Genomic DNA, 23,053 nt, shown 5'->3' on the forward strand with positions numbered 1-23,053 from the left:
GCTAACTGGTCTGTAGTTCAGTTTTCTCTCTCCCTCCTTTCTTAAATAGCGGGATTACATTTGCTACCTTCCAAACCATGGGAACCGTTTTAGAATCTATGGATTCTCTATAGCCACCTCTTTCGAAACTCTAGGATGCAGCCCATCGGGTCCATCGGATTTATTGGATTGCAGTCCCATTAATTTCTCCGGTACTTTTTTTTTTACAATACCAACTTATTTCAGTTCCTCATTCTCACTAGATCCTACAGGGTTTACAAATCACGACAAGTCAAAGTACATTAGTATTTCCCATTTAATTCTTTCCACCTTCATCATGTGCCTTAGTACTTGTGATCTTTTTATTGAACAATCTCACTGGGGAAAAAAAATCAAGTACTTCCCATTGGGAGTATAGAGAGATATATAACAAAACTCTTTATTAAATTCGAGGTAGAATACAGAATGCATAAATGAAGTGCAGTGAAACAAAGCCGACATTGAGCAGACTGAAGGTCTGAGAACAGGCATGTTCGTTACTCTTGCAATGAAGCGAGCTCAGTGTAACTACAGGATAACAGACAGGTAATCACAAGCCTGAAAGAAGAAGAAAATGATTTTTAACACAAATTACCTTACTCGCACCAAGTCTCGTTCACCCATCACCCCTGGGTGGCGTGAGTGTACATGGAACCAGACCCGTTTTCATATGAGGGGGCCAAGGATATATCCTAGGGGGACTCGAGGTAAGAGTGTGTGGGTGGGAAGAGAAGCCCTCATAAACCTTTAACCGAAAGGGTGGGTGCATGTTCAGCTAGTGAATGAACAGCTTTGCAATTGCACTTTAATGAATCCCGTGATGGAACCGAGCATGCTGAAGTCCCATCTTTCCCCCGCAATAGCTGAAATGCTGCTACACCATGTTAGTGTAGTAAACGATCACACTCACCCGACAGCTCATGAGAAGCGTGGTTTCTGCTTCGATACCATCTACCAGAGAGAAGCTTGGACAATGTGCACATTGGCCGCTATGTTCTGTGACACCATGCTCAAGAGCAGCTCGAAACTGCTGCACGCTCATCTCCTGCAAGTGAATGGGTGGAAACTTGAAGCAACTCAATAGGCTGAAGCAACATTGGGTTCACATTACATACTCAACAGTGACTAAAGTGATTCCTCTACCTCAAGGTATGCCTTGGACACAAATAGGACAAATCCAACCTGGCCACTCTACTGGCCTCCTCCCAGCCAACAGCAAAGTGATGAAAGGAATCTTCAACAGTGCTACTGAGTGGCACTGACCCACCAATAACCTGCTCCCCGATGCCCAGGTTGGATTCCACCAAGATAACTCGGCTCCAGGCCTCATTACAGCTTTGGTTAAAACATGGACAATTCCAGAGGCAGCATTCGATCAAGTGTGGTGCCAAGGAGCCATAGTTAAACTGGTCAATAGGGATCAGGAGAAAATCTCTCCACTGGCTGGAGTCACACCTAGCAAAAAGGAAGATGGCTACAGCTGTTGGAGACCAACAAACAACATCTCTGCAAGAGTTCCTTAGGGCAGCATCCCAGGCCCAACCATCTTTAGCTGCTACTGCAATGACCTTCCCTCCATCACTTATGTGTGGGGCTGTTCACTGATGATTGCAGTGATCAGCTTCATTCACAATTTCTCATATAATGAAGCAGTCCGTGCCTGTGTGTAGCAAGACCTGGACAACTTCTAGGCTTGGGCTGATAATTTGGGTCACAAAAGTGGCAGGCAATGACCATCTCCAACAAGAGAGCCCAACTACCTCCCCTTGACATGCAATGGCATTGTTGAGTCACCCATCAACATCCTGGGTGGTTGCTATTGCCCAGAAATTCAACTGGATCAGTCATATAAGTACCATGGCTCCATGGCTACAAGAGCAGGTCACAGGTTGGGCATTCTGTGGGGAGTGGCTTACCTCCTGACTCCCCAAACCATCTCCACTTGCTGCTCCAACAGACAGACAGTAAGACCTTCTACAAGTATATTGGAGGGATTGGAAGTAATGTATTAGCATGGATAGAGGACTGGTTAACGGACAGAAAACAGAGTAGGGATAAACAAGTTTTTTTCAGGTTGGAAAACAGTGGGGTGCCGCAAGGATCGGTGCTGGGGCCTCAGCTATTTTCAATCTACATTAATGACTTCGATGAAGGGACCGAGTGTAATGTATCTTGCTGTCGATACAAAGCTAGGTGGGACAGTAAACTGTGAGGAGAACACAAAGCATCTGCAAAGGGATATGGACAGAGTGAGTGGGCAGTAAGGTGGCAGATGGAGTATAATGTGGGGAAATGTGAGGTTATTAACTTTGGTAGGAAGAATTGAAAAAAGGAATATTTTTTTTAAAATGGTGAGAAACTTTTAAATGTTGGTGTTGAAAGAGATTTGGGTGTCCTTGTGCAAAAAACACAAAGCGAGCATGCAGGTACAGCAAGCAATAAGGAAAGCAAATGGCATGTTGGCCTTTATTGCAAGGGGGTTGGAGTACAAGAGTAAGGAAGTCTTACTACAACTGTACAGTTTTGGTCTCCTTATCCAAGGAAGGATATACTTGCCTTGGAGGCGGTGCAATGGAGGTTCACTAGATTGATTCCTGGGATGAGAGGGCTGCCTTATGAGGAGAGATTGTGTAAAATACTTTCTGGAGTTTAGAAGAATGAGGTGTACAAGATTCTAAGGGGGATTGACAGGGTAGATGCTGAGAGGTTGTTTCCCCTGGCTGGAGAGTCTAAAACAAGGGGGCATAGCCCCAAGATAAGAGGTCAGCCATTTCAGACAGAGATGAGGAGGAATTTCTTCACTCAGAGGGTTGTGAATCTTTGGAATTCTCTGCCCAAGAGGGCTGCGGATGCTGAGTCTCTGAGTATATTCAAGGCTGAGATAATTTTTTCGACTTTAGGGGAAACAAGTGATATGGAAATCAGGCGGGAAAGTGGAGTTGAGGTCGAAGATCAGCCATGATCTTATTAAATGGCGGAGCAGGCTCGAGAAGCCGTATAGCCGACTCCTGCTCCTATTTCTTATGTTCTTATATAAAAAGGAAGAGAGTAGCTAAAGTAAATATTGGACCCTTAGAGGATGAGACTGGAAAATTAATAATGGGAAGCAAGGAAACGGCTGAGACTTTGAACAAATATTGTGTTATCTGTCTTCACTGTAGAAGACACTAAAAGCATCCAAATAATAGTAGAAAATCAGGGAGTAAAAGGGAGGGAGGAAATTAAAATAATCACTAGAGAAAAAGTATTAGGCAAACTAATGGGATAAAGGTGGACAAGTCCCTTGGACCTGATGGCCTGCATCCTAGGGTCTTAAAAGAAGTGGCTGCAGAGATAGTAAATGCATTGTAATCTACCAAAATTCCCTGGACTCTGGAAAGGTCCCAGCGGATTCGAAAACTGCAAATGCAAATTCAAGAAAGGAGGCAGACAGAAAGCAGGAAACTATTAGCCCAACATCTGTCATTGGGAAAATGCTGGAGTCCATCATTAAGGAAGCAATAGCCGTACATTTAGAAAATTATAATGCAGTCAAGCAGAGTCAAAACGGTTTTATGAAAGGGAAATCATGTTTGACAAATTTTTGCGTTATTTAAGGATGTAACGAGCAGGGTGGATAAAGGGAAACCAATGGATGTGGATTTCCAAAAGGTATTCGATAAGGTGCCACAAGAGCTCACGGGGTTGGGGGGGTAATGGATTAGCATAGATAGAGGATTGGCTAACAGAAAGTCGGGATAAATGGGTCATTTTCAGGTTGGAAAACTAACTAGTGGGGTGCTGGGGCCTCAACTATTTACAATCTAGATCAATGACTTGGATGAAGGGATCAAGTGTATTGTAACTAAATTTGCTGATGATACAAAGATGGGTGGGAAAGCAAGTTGTGAGGAGGGCACAAAGAGTTTGCAAAGGGATATAGACAGGCTAAGTGAGTGGGCAAACATTTGGCAGATGGAGTATAATGTGGGAAAATGGGAGGTTATCCACTTTGGTAGGAAGAATAGAAAAGCAAAATATTATTTAAGTGGAGAGGGACGACAAAATGCTGCAGTACAGAGAGACCTGGGGGTCATCGTACATGAAACACAAAGTTAGCATGCAAGTAATTAGGAAGGCAAATGGAATGTTGGCTTTTATTGCAAGGGGGATGGAGTATAAAAGTAGGAAAGTCTTGCTACAACTGTGAGGCCACACCTGGAGCACTGCATACAGTTTCGGTCTCCTTATTTAAGGATGGATATACTTGCATTGGAGGCAGTTCAGAAAAAGTTCACTAGGTTAATTCCTGAGACGAAGGGGTTGTCTTATGAAGAAAGGTTGAGCCGGTTGGGCCTGTACTCATGGGAGTTTGGAAGGTGATCTTATAATAACATATAAGAATCTGACAGGGCTTGGACAGGGTAGATGCTAAGAGGATGTTTCCCCTTGTGGGGGAATCTAGAACTAAGGGGCATAGTTTCAGAATAAGGGGTCGCCCATTTGAAACAGAGATGAGAAAGAATGTTGTTTTTCAGAGGGTCGTGAATCTTTGGAATTTTCTACCCGAGAGCCGTGGAGGCTGGGTCATTGAATATATTTAAGGTGGAGATAGACAGATTTTTGAACTATAGGGTAGACAAGGGTTATGGGGAACAGGCAAGAAAGTGGAGTTGAGGCCAAGATCAGATCAACCATGATCTTATTGAATGGCGGAGTGGACTCGTGGGGCCGTATGGCCTACTCCTATTTCTTATATTCTTATGTCCAACACTCAAAAAGCTCATCATCATCCAGGACAAAGCAGCCTGCTTGATTGACACTTCCTCCACTTGCTAAACATACACCTTCTTCACCACTGGCTGCAGTGTGTACTGAGCAAGGCTTCTTCAGCAGCATCGTCCAAACCTTCAACCTCTACCACCTAGAAGGACAACAGTAGGTGTATGAGAACACTACCACCTCAAAGTCACACACCATCCTGACTTGGATATATATGCGGTGGATGTGCTCTCGATTGCACCTCCCGGAGGGTTCCTGCACTGCTTGCCTCTTCCTACCCTGCCGGATGGCCACCCACTTACTTCCCCCTCCCCCCTCCTGAACTCTCTGTAGCTGCAGGATGACTACCTCCTGGAACATTTGCTCCAGGAAATTCTCAACCTCCCCTAACCCTTGCAGTGACTCCAGCCGCACCTCAAGCTCAGAAACCCTGAGCAGCTGAAGTACTTGCAGCACACGTGGTTATCCAGGACACATGGCATGGGCATTGCAGGCAACAAGTCTCAGCTGTCCTATCATTTTACTTAAAAAATACCTTCAGTCTAATTAATTACTCTGTTTATTTATATATTTACTGTTGCCCCTTGGTTCAAAGCATTTCCCCCTCTGCACTGAATTCGCACTCACCAAATTCCTTCTTTAAAAATTCGTTCATGGGATGTGGGTGTCGCTGACAAGGCCGACATTTATTGCCCATCCCTAATTGCCCTTGAGAAGGTGGTGGTGAGCCGCCTTCTTGAACCGCTGCAGTCCGTGTGGTGAAAGTGCTCCCACAGTGCTGTTAGGGAGGGTTCCAGGATTGTGATCCAGCAACTATGAAGGAACAGCGATATATTTCCAAGTCAGGATGGTGTGTGACTCGGAGGCAAACTTGCAGGTGATGGTGTTCCCATGCATCTGCTGCCCTTGTCCTTCGAGGTGGTAGAGGTCGCGGGTTTGGGAGGTGCTGTTGACGAAGCCTCGGCGAGTTGCTGCAGTGCATCTTGTAGATGGTACACACTGCAGCCACGGTGCGCCGGTGGTGGAGGGAGTGAATGTTGACGGTGGAGGATGGGGTGTCAATCAAGCAGGCTGCATTGTCCTGGATGGTGCCAAGCTTCTTGAGTGTTGTTGGAGCTGCACTCATCCAGGCAAGTGGAGAGTATTCCATCACACTCCTGACTTGTGCCTTGTAGGTGGTAGAAAGTCTTTGGGGAGTCAGGAGGGGAGACACTCGCCACAGAATATCCAGCCTCTGATCTGCTCTTGTTGCCACAGTATTTATGTGGCTGGTCCAGTTAAGTTTCTGGTCAATGGTGACCCCCAGAATGTTGATGGTGGGGGATTCGGTGATGATAATGCCATTGAATGTCAAGGGGCGGTGATTAGACGCTCGCTTGTTGGAGATGGCCATTGCCTGGCACTTGTGGTGCGAATGTTACTTGCCATTTATCAGCCCAAGCCTGAATGTTGTCCAGGTCTTGCTGCATGTGGACATGGACTGCTTCATTATCTGAGGAGTTGTAAATGGAACTGAACACTGAACATCAGCGAACATCCCACTTCTGACCTTATGATGGAGGGAAGGTCATTGATGAAGCAGCTGAAGATGGTTGGGCCTAGGACACTGCCCATTCAGTTTACAAGCCATTCGGTTTAGTAGATACACACAATTCGGAGTACTTCCAGTAGTACAGGAATCAAATGACATCTTGACTCAAGGAACACATGCAGTAGGTTTTTGGACAAAGTTTTCACGTAGACAGAGGTTAGGTAAGCAGTGCCTTGACCCACAGCACTCGAGCATGTAGGATGCAAGTCCAGTAAGGCTCATCTGCTTACCATTCTCAGGCAGGAAAGAAAGAAACCAAGGGAATCAGATTGCTATATGCGAGAAACTTACCCGTGTATTAATACACATCCCACATGGACAAGTTATAAAGTCACTGCTCACATTTAGGTAGTTCCTGGGAAAGGAAAGTAGCTTTGGTTAGATTGTCAGTCCTTTTTGCCTTTTGCTGAAATACATTCTGGAGAACGGTCAGTATAGTAAACACACAATGTGGTCAAATACATGATCTACTCTCAATTTTCCTCCCTTACCCCATCTCCTTGACTTCATGATGGAGTACAGTTCTGAACCAAGCTGGATCTCTATTTATAAATGACTGCACCAAAAATGCACTTTCCCAAGCCAGACCCCACCGCCTCTGCTCAGAACATAAGAACATAAGAAATAGGAGCAGGAGTAGGCCATACGGCCCCTCGAGCCTGCTCCGCCATTCAATAAGATCATGGCTGATCTGATCATAGACTCAGCTCCACTTCCCTGCCCACTCCCCATAACCCTTTATTCCCTTATCGCTCAAAAATCTGTCTATCTCCACTTTAAATATATTCAATGACCCAGCCTCTAGAGCTCTCTGGGGCAGAAAATTCCTCAGATTCACAACCCTCATAGAAAAAATTCCTCCGCATCTCAGTGTTAAATGGGTGGCCCTTTATTGTGAGACTATGTCCCCTAGTTTTAGTTTCCTCTATGAGTGCAAATATCCGTTCTGCATCCACCTAGTGAGCCCACTCATTATCTTATATGTTTCGATATCATCTCTCAATTCTTCTGAACTCCAAGGAGTATAGGCCCAACCTATCTTCACAAGTCAACCCCCTCATCTCCGAAATCAACCTAGTGAACCTTCTCTGAACAGCCTCCAATGCAAGTATATCCTTCCTTAAATACGGAGACCAAAACTGTACGCAGTACTCTAGGTGTGGCCTCCCCAATACAGTTGTAGTGGGACTTCTCTGCTTTTATACTCCATCCCCCTTGCAATAAAGGCCAACATTCCATTTGCCTTCCTGATCACTTACAGTACCTGCATACCAACTTTTTGCCACATTATACCCCATCTGCCAAATTTTTGGCCACTCACTTAGCCTGTCTATATCCCTTTGCAGATTTTATGTCTCCAATGAGGGACTGGTCACATGATGAACAATTACCCCTTTATCCAGTCATTTCGTACTGGAGGTTCCACCTGTTGCCCACGATGCACTGCCGTGGAAAGTGGAAACCCAAACCGTCTGATCGTATTGTTTAATACTAATCAAATTAAATTACAAGAATTCTAATTACACAGAAGCCAAAGAAAGGCAGCTGCATAATATAAATGCTTAAGTTGCACAAAAGAACCAGAGGTAACACAAGGAAAATCTATTCGGCAAAATAGTTAAGTGGTTTCTCAGTTCAATCCCTCGGCTCACTAACCAGCGCCCAGATAATAAAGGCAGGTGAAGACGCACTCTGAATCAGAAGGCAATAAGGGGCGGTCTTCATCACCGCACCAATAAGATCTACAGTTAAAGACTTTAAAAAAATACATCAAAATGTAAGCAGGACTGTGCTCCGCTTCCAGCACACTCCCTCGAGACTTCATGCTGGACTTTAGTTTAAATCTCTTTGGCAACTTGCCCAAGTAACCATTCTCCATGTATAAACAGTGGATGACTAAAGGTTGGTTGACAGGAAGGGAGCATCACTCCCGAGCCCAGTGTAGTCTTCACCCAGCGTCGACCTCTGGACCTGTCAGCGGGAATCATTGGATACTGAACAGAAGCAGGAATGCTGGGATATTTTTCTTCTGCTCAATCAACAACTTGAATTTATATAGAGCCTTTAGCATAGTGAAATGTCCCACGGCACTTCACAGGAGCATTGAGATAAAAAGTTTGACACCAAGCCGCATAAGTAGAAATTAGCACGTGATCAAAAGCTTGGTCAAAGAGGCATTGCTTAATCCCTGGGAGCCATTGTAGGTCAGCGAGCACAGGGGTGATGGTTGAGCGGGACTTGGTGCGAATTAGGATACAGGCAGCCGATCATCTCTAGTTTACGTAGGGTAGAATGTGGGAGGCCAGCCAGGAGTACGTTGGAATAGTCAAGTCTAGAGGTAACAAAGGCATAGATGAGGGCTTCAGTAGCAGATGAGCTGAGGCAAGGGCAAAGACGGGCCATGTTAGAGGTGGAAATAGGCGGTCTTAGTTATGCCTCGAAAATGTGATTGAAAGCTCATTTCAGGGTCAAATATGACACCAAGGTTGCGAACAGTCTGGTTCAGCCTCAGACAGAAGGTGCGGAGAGGGATGGAGTCAGTGGCTAGGGAACGGAGTTTGCGGCGGGGACCGAAAACAATGGCTTTGGTCTTCCCAATATTCAATTGGAGAAAATTTCTGCTCATCTAGAACTGGATGTCGGACAAGCAGTCTGACAATTTAGAGACTGTGGAGGGGTCGAGAGAAGTGGTGGTGAGGTAGAGCTGGGTGTCGTCAATGTACATGTGGAAACTGACGTTGTGTTTCCGGATGATGTCGCCAAGGGGCAATATGTAGATGAGAAATAGGAGGGGGCCAAGGATAGATCCTGGAGGTGGGGGGCACCAGAGGTAATGATGCAGGGGTGGGAAGGGAAGCCGTTGCAAGTAATACTCTAGTACTCTAGCTACAATTAGCTGGATAAGAATGGAACCAGACGAGTGCAGTCCCACCCAGCTGGATAACGGTGGAGAGGCGTTGGAGGAGGATGGACTGGTCAACTGTATCAAGGACTGCAGACAGGTCAGGAAGGACGAGGAGGGATAGTTTGCCTTTGTCAGTCACAAAGGATGCCGTTTGTGACTTTGATGAGAGCCGTTTCGGGGTACTGTGGCAGGGGCGAAAACCAGATTGGAGGGATTCAAACATGGAATTGCAGGAAAGACGGGCATGGATTTGGGAGGTGACAACACGGTCAAGAACTTTGGAGAGGAAAGGGAGGTTGAAGATGGGGCGGTAAGTTTGCAAGGACGAGGGGTCGGGGGTATTTTTTGAGAAGAGGGGTGATAACGGCAGATTTAATGGAGAGGGGGACAGTACCCGAGGAGAGAGAACCGTTAACGAGGTCAGCTAACATGGGGGCCAGAAGGTGCCCACCACCACAGCTAACTGTACAAAGACCCGAGACCAAAATTAAGACCCGACTGGATTGCTACCTCAAAAATAAATTTCAGGTATTTCAATAAAAGATGTTCCAAAGTCACATAACTTTTCTCTCCAGCTCCTCTCCATTTGTATGCGTGTAAAACTGCTACTTTAGGAACAGGAGTCAGCTATTCAGACTCTCGAGTCTGTTCTGCCATTAAATCTGGTCCTGTGTAATGAGACAGGATCAATAAACAATCTCCTAGTAAAGGATCCCCTTGGATTGAGTGATCATAGCATGGCTGAATTTCAAATTCAGATGGAGGGCGAGAAAGTTGGATCTCAAACCAGCGTACTGAGCTTAAATAAAGGAGACTACAAAGGTATGAGGGCAGAGTTGGCTAAAGTGGACTGAGAAAATAGATTAAAGTGTAGGACGGGTGATGAACAGTGTTGTACATTTAAGGAGATATTTCATAACTCTCAAGAAAAATGTATTCCAGTGAGGAGGAAAGTGCGTAAAAGAAAAGATAGCCATCCGTGGCTAACTAAAGAAATAAAGGACGGTATCCAATTAAAAACAAGGGCATGCAAGGTGGCCAAGGAGGACAGAAGATTGGAAAGTTTTTAAAAGCCAGCAAAGAATGACTAAAAAAAATGATTAAGAAAGGGAAGATAAGACTATGAAAGTAAACCAGCACAAAATATAAAAACAGATAGCAAGAGTTTCTATAGGTATATAAAAAGGAAAAGAGTGGCTAAAGTAAATGTTGGTCCCTTAGAGGACAAGACCGGGAATTAATAATGGGGAACATGGAGATGGCAGAAACTCTGATAAATATTTTGTATCAGTCTTTACAGTAGAGGACACTAAAAATATCCCAACAGTGGATAGTCAAGGGGCTATGGTGGTTGGGGGGGGGGGAAGGAAACTTACCACAATCACTAAGGAGGTTGTACTCAGCAAGATAATGGGACTAAAGGCAGATAAATCCTCTGGACCTGATGGCTTGCATCCTAGGGTCTTAAGAGAAGTAGCAGCAAGAATAGTGGTTGTAATTTACCAAATTTCCCTGGATTCTGGAGAGGTCCCATCAGATTGGAAAACTGCAAATGTAACTCCTCTATTTAAAAAAGGAGACAGACAAAAAGCAGGAAACTACAGACCAGTTAGCCTAACATCTGTCGTTGGGAAAATGTTGAAGTCCATTATTAAGGAAGCAGTAGCAGGATATTTGAAAAAACATATTTCAGTCAGGCAGAGTCAGCATGGATTTATGAAAGGGAAGTCATGGTTGACAAATTTGCTGGAGTTCTTTAAGGATGTAACGAACAGGGTGGATGAAGGGGAACCAGTGGATGTGGTGTATTTGGACTTCCAGAAGGCAATTGACAAGGTGCCACATAAAAGATTACTGCACAAGATAAAAGTTCACGGGGTTGGGGGTAATATATTAGCATGGATAGAGGGATTGGCTAACTAACTGAAAACGGAGAGTCGGGATAAATGGTTCATTCTCTGGTTGGCAATCAGTAACTAGTGGAGTGCCGCAGGGATCAGTGCTGGGACCCCAAATATTTACAATCTATATTAACGACTTAGAAGAAGAGATCAAGTGTAACGTAGCCAAGTTTGCTGACGATACAAAGATGGGAGGAAAAGCAATGTGTGAGGAGGACACAAAAAAACCTGCAAAGGACACAGACTAAATGAGTGGGCAAAAATTTGGCAGATGGAGTATAATGTTGGAAAATAGAAAGAAACGTAGAAATTTATGGCACAGAAGGATGCCAATCGGCTCATCGTGTCCACACAGGCCGACAAAGAGCTGCGCGGCTCTTGGTCAGCAGCCTTGAAGGTTACATATAAACCTATGAACAATGACGGAAAGGCAAAGAGCACCCAGCCCAACCAGTCCGTCTCACACAACTGCGACACCCCTTATACCGAAACATTCTACACTCCACCCCAACCGCAGCCATGTGATCTCCTGGGAGAGATAAAATCCCAGGTCAATTTAGGGAGAAAATATATGGGAAAATTCCTCTCCGGCCCATCCAGGCGATCGAAACTAGTCCAGGAGATCACCCTGGCCGTATTCTATTCCCTGCAGTACTTACCATTATATCTGCGCTGTCCAAAAGGTCATCCAGTCTAATCCCAATTACCAGTTCTAGATCCGTAACCCTAAGGTTACTGCACTTTTAAGTGCCCATCCAACCATCTCTTAACAGTGGTGAGGGCTTCTGCATCCACCACTCTTCCAGGCAGCGAGTTCCAGATCCCCACAACCCTCTGCGTAAAGAAGCACTCCCCCACCCTCAAATCCTTCCACCAACCACCTTAAAACTATGCCCCCTCGTAATAGACCCATTCACCAATGGAAATAGACCCTTACTATCCACTATGTCCAGGCCCCTCAATATTTTGCACACCTCAATGAGGTCTCCTCTCAACTTCCTCTGTTCCAATGAGAACAAACCCAGCCTATCCAATCTGTCCTCATAACTAAGGTTCTCCAGTCCAGATAGCATCCTAGTAAATCTCCTTTGCTCCCTCTCTAGTGCAATCACGTCCTTCCTATAATATGGCGACCAGAACTGCAAGCAGTGCTCCAGCTCCAGCCTAACCAAAGTATTATACAATTAAGCATAACTTCCCTGCTCACCGCATATTCTTTGCCTCGGCCAATAAAGGCAAGCATTCCGTATGCCTTCTTAACCACCTTATCCACCTGGTCTGCAACTTTCAGGGATCTGAGGACAAGGTCCCTTTGTTCATCTACACTATTAAGTGGCCTCCCGCTTAATGTGTAGACCCTTTCCTTATTAGCCCTCCCAAAGTGCATCACCTCACACTTCTCTGAATTAAATTCCATTTGCCACTGCTCTGCCCATCTGACCAGTAGTGTGATATCCTCCTGCAGCCCATGACTTTCCTCTTCATTATCAACCACTCAGCCAATTTTAGTGTTGTCTGCAAACTTCTTAATCATACTCCCTATATTCAAATCTAGATCATTGATATATACCACAAAAAGCAAGGGACCCAGTACTGAGCCCTGCGGAACCCCACTGGAAACATCCTACCAGTCACAGAAACATCCAGCAACCATTACCCTTTGCTTTCTACCTCCAAGCCAATTTTGCATCCAACTTGCCACTTTGCCCTGGATCCCATGGACTTTAACCTTCATGACCAGTCTACCATGTGGGAAAAGCCTTGTTAAAGTCCATATATACTACATTGTACACACTTCCCTCATCGACCCTCTTGGTTACCTCCTCAAAAAATTCAATCAGGTTAGTCAAACATGATCTTCCCTTAACAAATCCGTACCGACTAATTAATCCTTGCCTTTCCAAATGTAGATTTATCCTGTCTTTCAGGATGCTTTCCAATAATTTTCCCACCACTGAAGTGAGTCTGACAAGCCTGTAACTACTCGGCCTATCCCTTTCTCCCATCTTAAACAAGGGTTTAACTATATTAGCAGTCCTCCAATCCTCTGGCACCATGCCCAAATCCAAAGAGGACTGGAAAATGGTGGTCAAGTGTGAGGTTATGCACTTGGCAGAAAAAAAAATATCGAAGAGCACGTTATTATTTAAATGGAGAAAAATTGCAAAGTACTGCAGTACAGCAGGACCTGGGGATCCTGGTGCATGAAACACAAAAGGTTAGTATGCAGGTGCAGCAAGTGATCAGGAAGGCCAATGGAATCTTGGTCTTTATTGCAAACGGGATGGAGTATAAAAGCAGGGAAGTCTTGCTACAGCTATACAGAGTATTGGTGAGACCACACCTAGAATACTGTGTGCAGTTTTGGTTTCCATATTTACGAAAGGATATACTTGCTTTGGAGGCAGTTCAGAGAAGGTTCACTAGGTTGATTCCAGGGATGAGGGGGTTGACTTATGAGGAAAGGTTGAGTAGGTTGGGCCTCTACTCATTGGAATTCAGAAGAACGAGAGGTGATCTTATCGAAACGTATAAGATTATGAGGGGGCTTGACAAAGTGGATGGAGAGAGGATGTTTCCACTGATAGGGGAGACTAGAACTAGAGGGCATAATCTTCGAATAAGGGGCCGCCCATTTAAAACTGAGATGAGGAGGAATTTCTTCTCTCAGAGGGTTATGAATCTGTGGAATTCGCTATCTCAGAGAGCTGTGGAAGCTGGGACATTGAATACATTTAAGACAGAAATAGACAGCTGCTTAAACGATAACGGGGTTATGGAGAGCGGGCAGGGAAGTGGAGCTAAGTCCATGATCTGATCAGCCATGATTGTATTAAATGGCGGAGCAGGCTCGAGGGGCCGTATGGCCTACTCCTGCTCCTATTTCTTATGTTCTTATGTAAATTAGATCATGGTTTGTATCATAACTGCATCCACCCACCTTGATTCTGTAACCTTAATAACTTTACACAACAAAAATCTATTAATCTCAGTTTCTATGTTTTGAGCTGACCCCCAGTCTCAGGAGAGAGAGTTCCAGATTCCCACTGCCCTTTGTGTGAAGAAATGTTTCCTGACATTCTCCGGAGTGGCCTGGCTCTTATTTTAAGGACTCCCCCACCAAAGGGAATAGTTTCTATCCATCTTCCCTATCAACTCCTTTGATCATCCTAAATACCTCAATTAGATCACCCCTTAATCTTCGATAAGCAATGGAATACAAGCCTAGTCTATGCAACCTGTCCTGATAATTGCACCCTCTCCAAGGCCAATATATCCTTCCTGAGCTAGTGTCCAAAACTGAACGCAGTTACTCAAAATGGGGTCTAACCAGAGCTTTCTATAACTGTAACATAACTTGCACCCCTTTGTATCTAGCTCGTTTGAGACAAGATTCAGTTAATTAGCTCGAAATCCAATTGACAGCCTGATTCCAGCACACTCACCTGTTACAAACAGGGCATATAAGCCTGTCGGGAACATCAAATCCGTCAAGAATGGCATTCAAGCACGCTTCATCAAAATGCAAGCTGGCCTCGTACTCCTTTATAATGGCATGTTCTACAAGAAATATCACAGACACCATTTATTATCAAAAAAATTATACTTTGTACAAACCCACTGAAAGAACAGCCTTTAAAAGTTCTATTCTATAAACCAAATGCTTTATCCTAAACTTTTAGCGGTGAAAGAGGAATTTCAGAGCTTCCTGTTAATTGTTGCTTTCACAAGCAGTGCTGTTCCATTGCTTCCCCTAATTAGTACAAGCTTCTTCATGTTCCTTCTCTGTTACTGTTCTTTAGTTTCACTTTTATTCCCTCATGCTCCATCCCATTTTGTTTCTATTTTGCTAAACTATATTCATACTTCAAAGGGTCATAACATTACAGCAGTTCAATCCAACAGAAATAAATACCATTAACAACAGTGAATTTATTTCCATATTTCGTAAGAACTTAATAGGAGCAGGAGTAGGCCATCCAGCCACTCGAACCTGCTCCGCCATTTAATATGATCATGGCTGATCCAATCATGGACTCGGGTCCACTTCCCTGCCTGCCCACCCCCTATAACCCCTTATATCCCAAGTACACTTATCCTCGTCCACATGGCAATAACAAACAGAATGTTGGCTTTCAATCTTGTGACACACATTTAGATCGGTCATTGATCTGCTAGGTCGGAGTTTTGTTACACCAACATTTTCAAGCATGGATCAAACAATCTCCAAATCCTGCTCCTCTCACCCCTGACTCGATTGAGAATTTGTTGCAGTGATCATAAATAGGTCAGGATGAGCAGCAGCATTCTCCCTCCCCATCTATATTGCAGAAGCAACTCCACAAACTCAAAGCCAGTTAAACATCACTGAACAGGCCGAGTTAATGAAAGCTTTCCGATTTCACGCGGCCAATTTAGCCTCACCCGCCAGGAGTGTGTACTGGGAAATTGCGAGGTATGTCAGTGCACTCCTGCTTAGTGGATCACTTGTGTAACCTGAAGAAAGCTGCGGACTGCAGGAAGTTATCAATATATTGGTCAGGTGGGCAGAACAGTGGCAAATGGAATTCAATCCGGAGAAGTGTGAGGTAATGCATTTGGGGAGGGCTAACAAGGCAAGGGAATACACATTAAATGGTAGGACACTGAAAAGTGTAGAGGAACAAAGGGACCTTGAAGTGCATGTCCATAGATCCCTGAAGGTAGCAGGCCAGGTGGATAAGGTGGTTAAGAAGGCATACTGAATACTTGCCTTCAACAGTCGAGGCATAGAATATGAGCAGTGAGGTTAATATAAAACACTGGTTAGGCTGTAGCTGGAGTACTGTGTGCAGTTCTGGTCACCACATTAAAGGAAAGATGTGATTGCACTGGAAAGGGTACAGAGGAGATTTACAAGGATGTTGCCTGGACTGGAGAGTTTTAGCTTGGATAGGCTGGGTTTATTTTCTTATTGAGGGGTGACCTTATTGAGGTGTATAAAATTATGAGGGGCCTGGATAGATTGGATAGGAAGGTCCTGCTTCCCTTGGCAGAGGGGTCAACAACCAGGGGCATAGATTTAAAATAATTGGGGGGAGGTTTAGAGGAGATATGAGGGGAAATTTCTTCACCCAGAGGGTGGTGGGGGTCTGGAACTCACTGCCTGAAAGGGTGGTACAGGTAGAAACCCTCTCCACATTTAAAAAATACTTGGATGTGCACTTGAAGTGCCGTAACCTACAGGGCTACGGACCTAGACTTGGAAAGTGGGATTAGGCTGGATAGCTCTTGGTCGGCCGGCGCGGACATGATGGGCCGAAATGACCTCCTTCCCTGCGGTAAATTTCTATAATTCTGTGATAATCAGGTTCAGCATTGATACTTAGTCCATTCTCCACCAGGCTGCGCATCAATTTCTTTGCGCCTCAGCTGTTGAATATATTTATATTATTTCTAATGTCCATCATTATTTATTTATTGGCATATTTTCAAACTCAAACATTTATCAATCTCAATATTCCAACCAAAGACTGAGGTGACATTATCTTTTTTTAAAAAAAACTTTCATTTCATAATAGCCTACAATTCTTTCAGTAATTTGAGGGGATTAAACTACCACAAATATATATTCAAAGATACCACAGTTATTTTAAAGGATTTTAATACATCATGCAGTAGCAGAAGTACACTGTTGGGAAAGAACTGGCATGCACAGGTGGTCCGACCTGTGACAGAGACTGGAATTCCCATATTGGACTGTTCAGTCACTTAAGAACTCACTTTTAGAGTGGAAGTAAGTCTTCCTCGATTTCGAGGGACTGCCTATGATGATGGCATGCAAAAGGATTATTTCTCCATTATATTGAATAAAGGAAATGTGTCTAGGAGTTAAGCAAGTGTGTGTTTAGTAAGAGTTTCAGGTGCATAAAAAGGAAACATAAAAGTTAATCCCTTAGAGGATGAGACTGGGGAATTAATGAGGAACAGGGAAATGGCAGACTTTCAACAAATATTTTGTATCAGTAGTCATGGTAGAAGACACTAAAAACATCCCAATAATGGATAATCAAGGGACTATAGAGAGGGAGGAACTTAATACAATCACTAATCACACAAAGTAGTAGTACTCGGTAAAATAATGGGATTAAAGGTGAATAAGTCCCCTGGACCTGATGGCTTGCATCCTAGGGTCTTAAAAGAAGTGGCTGCAGAAATAGTGGATACATTGGTTGTAATCTTCCAAAATTCCCTGGATTCTGGGGAGGTCCCAGCGGATTGGAAAACCGCAAATGTAACACCCCTATTTAAAAATGGAGGCCAACAGAAAGCAGGTAACTATAGACCAGTTAGCCTAACATCTGTTGCTGGGAAAATGCTGGAGTCCATTATTAAGGAAGCAGCAGCAGGACATTTGGAAAAGCATGATTCAATCAAGCAGTCAGCGTGGTTTTATGAAAGGGAAATCACGTTTGACAAATTTGCTGGAGTTTCTTTAAGGATATAACGAGCAGGATGGATAAGGAGGAGCCAATGGATGTAGTATATTTGGATTTCCAGAAGGCATTCAATAAGGTTCCACAATAAGGTGCACAAGGGGTCATATATTAGCACGGATAGAGGATTGGCTAACTAACAGAAAACAGAGAGTCTGGATAAATGGGTCATTTTCCAGTTGGCAAACAGTGACTAGTGGGATGCGGCAGTGATCGGTGGTGGGGCCTCAACTATTTACAATCTATAATAACGTCTTGGATGAAGGGACCGAGTGCACTGTAGCCAAGTTTGCTGATGATACAAAAAAGGGTGGGAAAGCAAATTGTGAGGAGGACACAAAAAATCTGCAAAGGGATATAGATTAGTTAAGTGAGTGGGCAAAAATTTGGCAGAAAGAATATAATGTGGAAAAATGTGAGGTTATCCACTTTAGCAGAAAAAATAGAAAAGCAAATTAAAATTTAAATGGAGAAAAATTGCAAAGTGCTGCAGTACAGAGACACCTAAGGGTCCTTGTGCATGAAACACAAAAGTGAGTACACAGGTACAGCAAGTAATCAGGAAGGCAAATGGAATGTTGGCCTTTATTGCAAGGGGGATAGAGTATAAAAGCAGAGAAGTCCTGCTACATCTGTACAGGGTATTGGCGAGGCCACACCTAGAGTACTGCATACAGTTTTGGATATATTTGCATTGGAGGCTGTTCAGAGGTTTATTAGGTTGATTCCCAAGATTAGGGGGTTGACTTATGAAGATAGGTTGAGTAGGGCCTATACTGATTGGAGTTCAGAAGAATGAGAGGTGATCTTATCGAAACATATAAGATAACGAGGGGGCTTGATAAGGTGGATGCAGGGAGGGTATTTCCACTCATGGGAAAAGCTAAAACAAGGGGACATAGTCTTAGAATAAGGGGCCGCCCATTTAAAACTGAGATGAGGAGGAATTTCTTCTCTCAGAGGGTTGTAAATCTGTGGAATTCTCTGCCCTAGAGAGCTGTGGAGGCTGGGTCATTTAATATATTTAAGGCGGAAAGAGACAGATTTTTGAGTGATAAGGGAATAAAGGGTTATGGGGAGCGGGCAGGGAAGTGGAGCTGAGTCCATGATCAGATCAGGTATGATCTTATTAAATGGTGGAGCAGGCTTGAGGGACCAAATGCTCCTGCTCCTATTTCTTGTGTTCTTATGTGCATTATAGAAATGGGGTATTTTACACAGTGAACTCGATGTCAAGTGAAATATCTAAAGACCACGTTTTCCCTCAGCCTAGGCCAACTGGCAGAATAACCACGAAGACGCAATTATATTTAGCTATCGCTAGTTTGCATGCAGAAATGCCAGTCTTCCCTGACAAACAATGGAGGTGTGGTTTGCAAGTAGTTTCTACCTTCGCTGAGGAGTTCCTGTTGAATTTCCTCAAGTTCTGCCAATTCATTTATATTCTCCAGTGTATTCAGCACCTGGGAAGCAATAACCACAGACAGACACATCACTGCAATGGTGGATGTTGAATGAGGAACAGGCTCAAGGAATCTGATAAAACAGAACGAGGGGACATTGTAAAGTTAAAACTAATGCAGTTCAGTTCTTCATACAAAAGGCCAAGAGTGTGGAACACGCTGTCCCCGAGGTGCTGGGTGCAGAATCAATTCAGGGATTTAAAGAAGGGAAATAGCAAGGGATAAAGGCAGAGAATGGGTATTAAAAGCATAAAAAGCGGAAGTGGCTAACAAATTGATCCAGCAAGAATGGTCTCATGCTGTTTCCATGTTGCTAAAAGGATTGGAACTATAAAAATATTGGATTATATCATAGTATAGAATCCCCCCCCCATAATCTTAATCTATAATTGTGAAAGTAAAGTAGTAACATGTCAGATACACCTCCAGCAATCACATCACTGTAGGAGACTGTCATTCCAGTGTGACAATTTACAGAGTTCCCATTGCAAGTGTGAACATTGGAATGTATAATGGGGAAAGTTGACAGGAAGTGTGCAGATGCAAGATTCTGAATACATTACAGATAGATTATAACACACGCCAACTTTTATAACTTAGAATAGATTATAACACACTCTCCAAGAAAACAAAGGAAGAGTTTTAATACCATAATTTTTTTAAAATTATAAATAGGGGCTAGAAGCATGTTCCAGACCATTAACTGCTCTACAACCGTAGAACGTGTCAGTTATTAAACACAACTACACAAACAGCTGGCTTCACTAGGCTGTATCACCATCCAAGCTCTGGTACAGTATTGAGACAATCGCATCCATTCAGGTACCACAGGCTGCCACGTGAAATGAGATCAGAGGACGGGAATTCAATGTTTTTGAAAAAACTATTCAAGCACTACTACATTTTCCAATGAAACGATTATATTAAAGAGCAGAGCTATTAATGATTCACTGAGACCATTAGCTGGATGATCACCGGCAGCAATTCTGAACTTTTCAGAAAGACACTGCTGCATTACAGCAACCCCAAATTATTACAATTTTATATTTACATTCTATTCTACTCCTATTTATTGAATTAGAATTACTCTAATCAGACAGCCCTTTGTGAAGTGATTGCTCTTCAAAATATAAGTGGTGACATTTTTGGACAAAATTGTATCGCACTTTCAATAGTGCAGTGTAACTAAACACATCAAAACAGCAAAGTAACAATCTTAAATGTCATCAGTGAAATATCAAATTGGTGCTCAAGATCTTCTGACTAATTAAACATCATACTCTTATATAGATTCAATTAATACACAACTGGACTTTGTCATTATTTAAATATCTGCTACAGGACAGATCTGCTTGGATTGCTAAATTACTAAGAACAATGGCCTTGAACGTGTTCATATGCTCTTCCTTGGTTATTTCAGTGGAGGTGCTATCCCTGTTTATTTTAATATTTGCACCACAATTTCAAAATCAAGAGATCAAAATATATAATTAGAACCTATCATAAGGATGTTCAGATTAACAAACCTCTGCTAAACTCCCCTTCTTCCACAGTGATGGAAAATCTCTGTCCAGTGCTTTCAGAGCGCTCCATTCTTCTTCCATCACTTCTCGCACGAGAAACGACCTATTGAGGCTGCAGCTTGCATTCTCTCCCAAATGCCTGTACTTGTCCAACAGCTTCGCCCGACTGTTCTTCAGTCTTTCCACACACCTCTTACAGGGGAACATGGGAAATGAGAATCAATGAATAATCATTTCACATTGCAAATCATCCAATTTAAACACAGATTGCAACACACCAGCAATCTTTCAGGGATACAGATCACAAAAATCTGTGAGAAGAATGAGAGTGTGCTGGATTTTATAGCAATGCTACTAAGACTTAGAAAACTCTTCAAAAAGATCAGCTGTGATAATATACTTAAAAGATGACACCTCTAATATTTGGAAACTTTCCCCCTAGCGCTCTCCATCCCTTTGCTTGGGCTGTTGGTCATAAAAGGTGCTATATAAATGCAATTCTTTCTTTGGAAGATATCGACACCGGCTGGGCTCTGGTCCCTCGACTGTCCCATCACCAGCAAGTTACCGCAGCGGCCACTCCTGCCAGCCAGAGCCAGTGGTTATTCACAAATACAGTTGGGAAATTCTTATTTTAACACATTCAAAATTAAAGATCTTGCATTTATAGAGTACTTTTCGTGACCTCAGGACGTCCCAAAGTGCTTTGAGCAAAGAAAATTCTTCCTAAATTATCTCCTCATTTACAACAATGCCAATCCTACCGTCTCATAAATCATGAAATTTGGTAGTTACTTTTTATTTAAATTAGTTACTTTTTAAAATTAAAACACCCACTCTGACATTTGCTGCTGGACAGGACTGCATTTCGTGATCTTTGTTCCCAGAGAGGAAGCACATTCGGCCATCACTACTGACATAACAACAGAAAGAGGAGGTCATTGACCCGAAACGTTAACTTTGTTTCTCTCTCCAAAGATGTTGCCTGACCCGAAGTATTTCCAACATGTTGTGTTTTTAATTCAGATTTCCAGCCTCCGCAGTATTTTGCTCTTCTGGGAGGCATAGGTGGATCATTGGCCTCTCTGTCGCATCACTCACATGCCGGCCTCGCTCTGCCTCTTCCAGTCCTACAACTCGCAGAGATCTCTGCGCCTCCAATTCAGGACTCTTGCGCATTCCCAATTTGAATCGCGCCACCATTGACGGCTGTGCCTTCAGTTGCCTTGGTACCAAGCTCTTAAATTCCCTCCCTAAACCTCTCCATCTTTCTCTCCTCCTTTAATGATGCTCCATAAAACCTAGCCCTTTGACCAGGTCACCTGCCCTAATATCTCCTTAGGTGGCTCATTGTCAAATTCTGTTTGATAATTGCTCCTTTGAAGTGCCTTGGGACGTTTTATTATATTAAAGTAATTAAATACAAGTTATTGTTATCAACTTCTCGTCAGTTCATTTCCTTCTTTTGAGATAACATAACCTGTAGGCCAGCGTTCAACTCTCTTTAATGTACCAGGAAACCACTGTAGACCAGGAAAGATTGAAATTAGGTGTTAAAATGGCTGGTAATTTATTGAAAGATGTTTTTGATTGTAGCACAAACATATAAACCCATGTAGCAGCAATGGCAATAGTCCAACTGCACATGTAGTATTTTGCAGTCAATATGTTCTTATTTCTGCAAATAATAGTGTAAGAAATAGGAGCAGTAGGCGGCCACTTGGCCCCTTGAGCCTTCTCCGCCATTTAATAAGATCATGACTGATCTGGTCATGGACTCAGCTCCACTTCCCTGCCCGCTCCCCATAACCCTTTACTCCCTTAATCGCTCAAAAATGTGTCTATCTCCACCTTAAACATATTCAATGACCCAGCCTCCACAGCTCTCTGGGACAGAAAATTCCTTGGATTTACAACCCTCAGAAGAAATTCCTCCTCATCTCAGTTTATTATTCTGAGACTATGTCCCCTAGTTTTAGTTTCCCCTATGAGTGCAAATATCCTCTCTCCGGGCCCCTCCATCCTGCCCCCTCCGCTCCCTGACCCCAACCCCCCTGCTCCCTGACCCCGGGCCCTGCCGCTCCCTGGCCCCGACCCCGCTACTCCCTGACCCCGCCGCTCACCTTCCTGTAGGTCTCCTTCCAGGGGACGGTGCTGCCCTTGTACAGAGCTCTGTGCCTGGAATCTGCTTCCATCGCCTCAGTGCGGAGCTGTGTCCCTGTCTGTGTCCCTGTCCCTGTCCCTGTCCCTGTCCCGGTCCCGGTCCCGGTCCGTCCCCCGGCGGCGGCTGCCTGGAGCCGGAGCTCAGCCACCAATCGGCGTCATTCCCCGCTCCCAGCAACCTACACTTGCGCACTAGCGCCTGGGCGCATGCGGACTAAGTTGCGGGCGGGTGCGTGTTGTGCGCAAGCGCGC

General features: G+C 43.9%; 1 protein-coding gene across 1 annotated transcript; it reads right to left on the bottom strand.

The window, feature by feature from the left end:
- Positions 1–404: 404 nt before the first annotated feature.
- On the bottom strand, positions 405–23,004 carry rpain (RPA interacting protein). Its single transcript, XM_070858139.1, has 7 exons — positions 22,762–23,004; positions 20,642–20,830; positions 19,043–19,115; positions 14,623–14,737; positions 6,662–6,725; positions 929–1,063; positions 405–576 (listed from the first exon to the last, which is right to left on the bottom strand). The coding sequence occupies exons 1-7, from the start codon at positions 22,831–22,833 to the stop codon at positions 547–549; spliced, it is 678 nt and encodes a 225-aa protein (XP_070714240.1). The 5' UTR covers positions 22,834–23,004; the 3' UTR covers positions 405–546.
- Between the last annotated feature and the right edge of the window lie 49 nt (positions 23,005–23,053).

The sequence above is a fragment of the Pristiophorus japonicus genome, chromosome 16 (assembly GCF_044704955.1).
Source record: "Pristiophorus japonicus isolate sPriJap1 chromosome 16, sPriJap1.hap1, whole genome shotgun sequence".
Classification (NCBI taxonomy): domain Eukaryota; kingdom Metazoa; phylum Chordata; class Chondrichthyes; family Pristiophoridae; genus Pristiophorus; species Pristiophorus japonicus.

What these genes read in the sequence shown, in the direction of transcription:
- rpain (XM_070858139.1), bottom strand. Translation starts at nt 22,833, where the DNA reads ATGGAAGCAGATTCCAGGCACAGAGCTCTGTACAAGGGCAGCACCGTC. An exon ending in GGATGTGTATTAATACACGG is followed by an intron (nt 1,064 to 6,661) that starts GTAAGTTTCTCG and finishes ATTCACTTGCAG; the next exon opens with GAGATGAGCGTGCAGCAGTT. An exon ending in CGCTTCTCATGAGCTGTCGG is followed by an intron (nt 577 to 928) that starts GTGAGTGTGATC and finishes TTCTTCTTTCAG; the next exon opens with GCTTGTGATTACCTGTCTGT.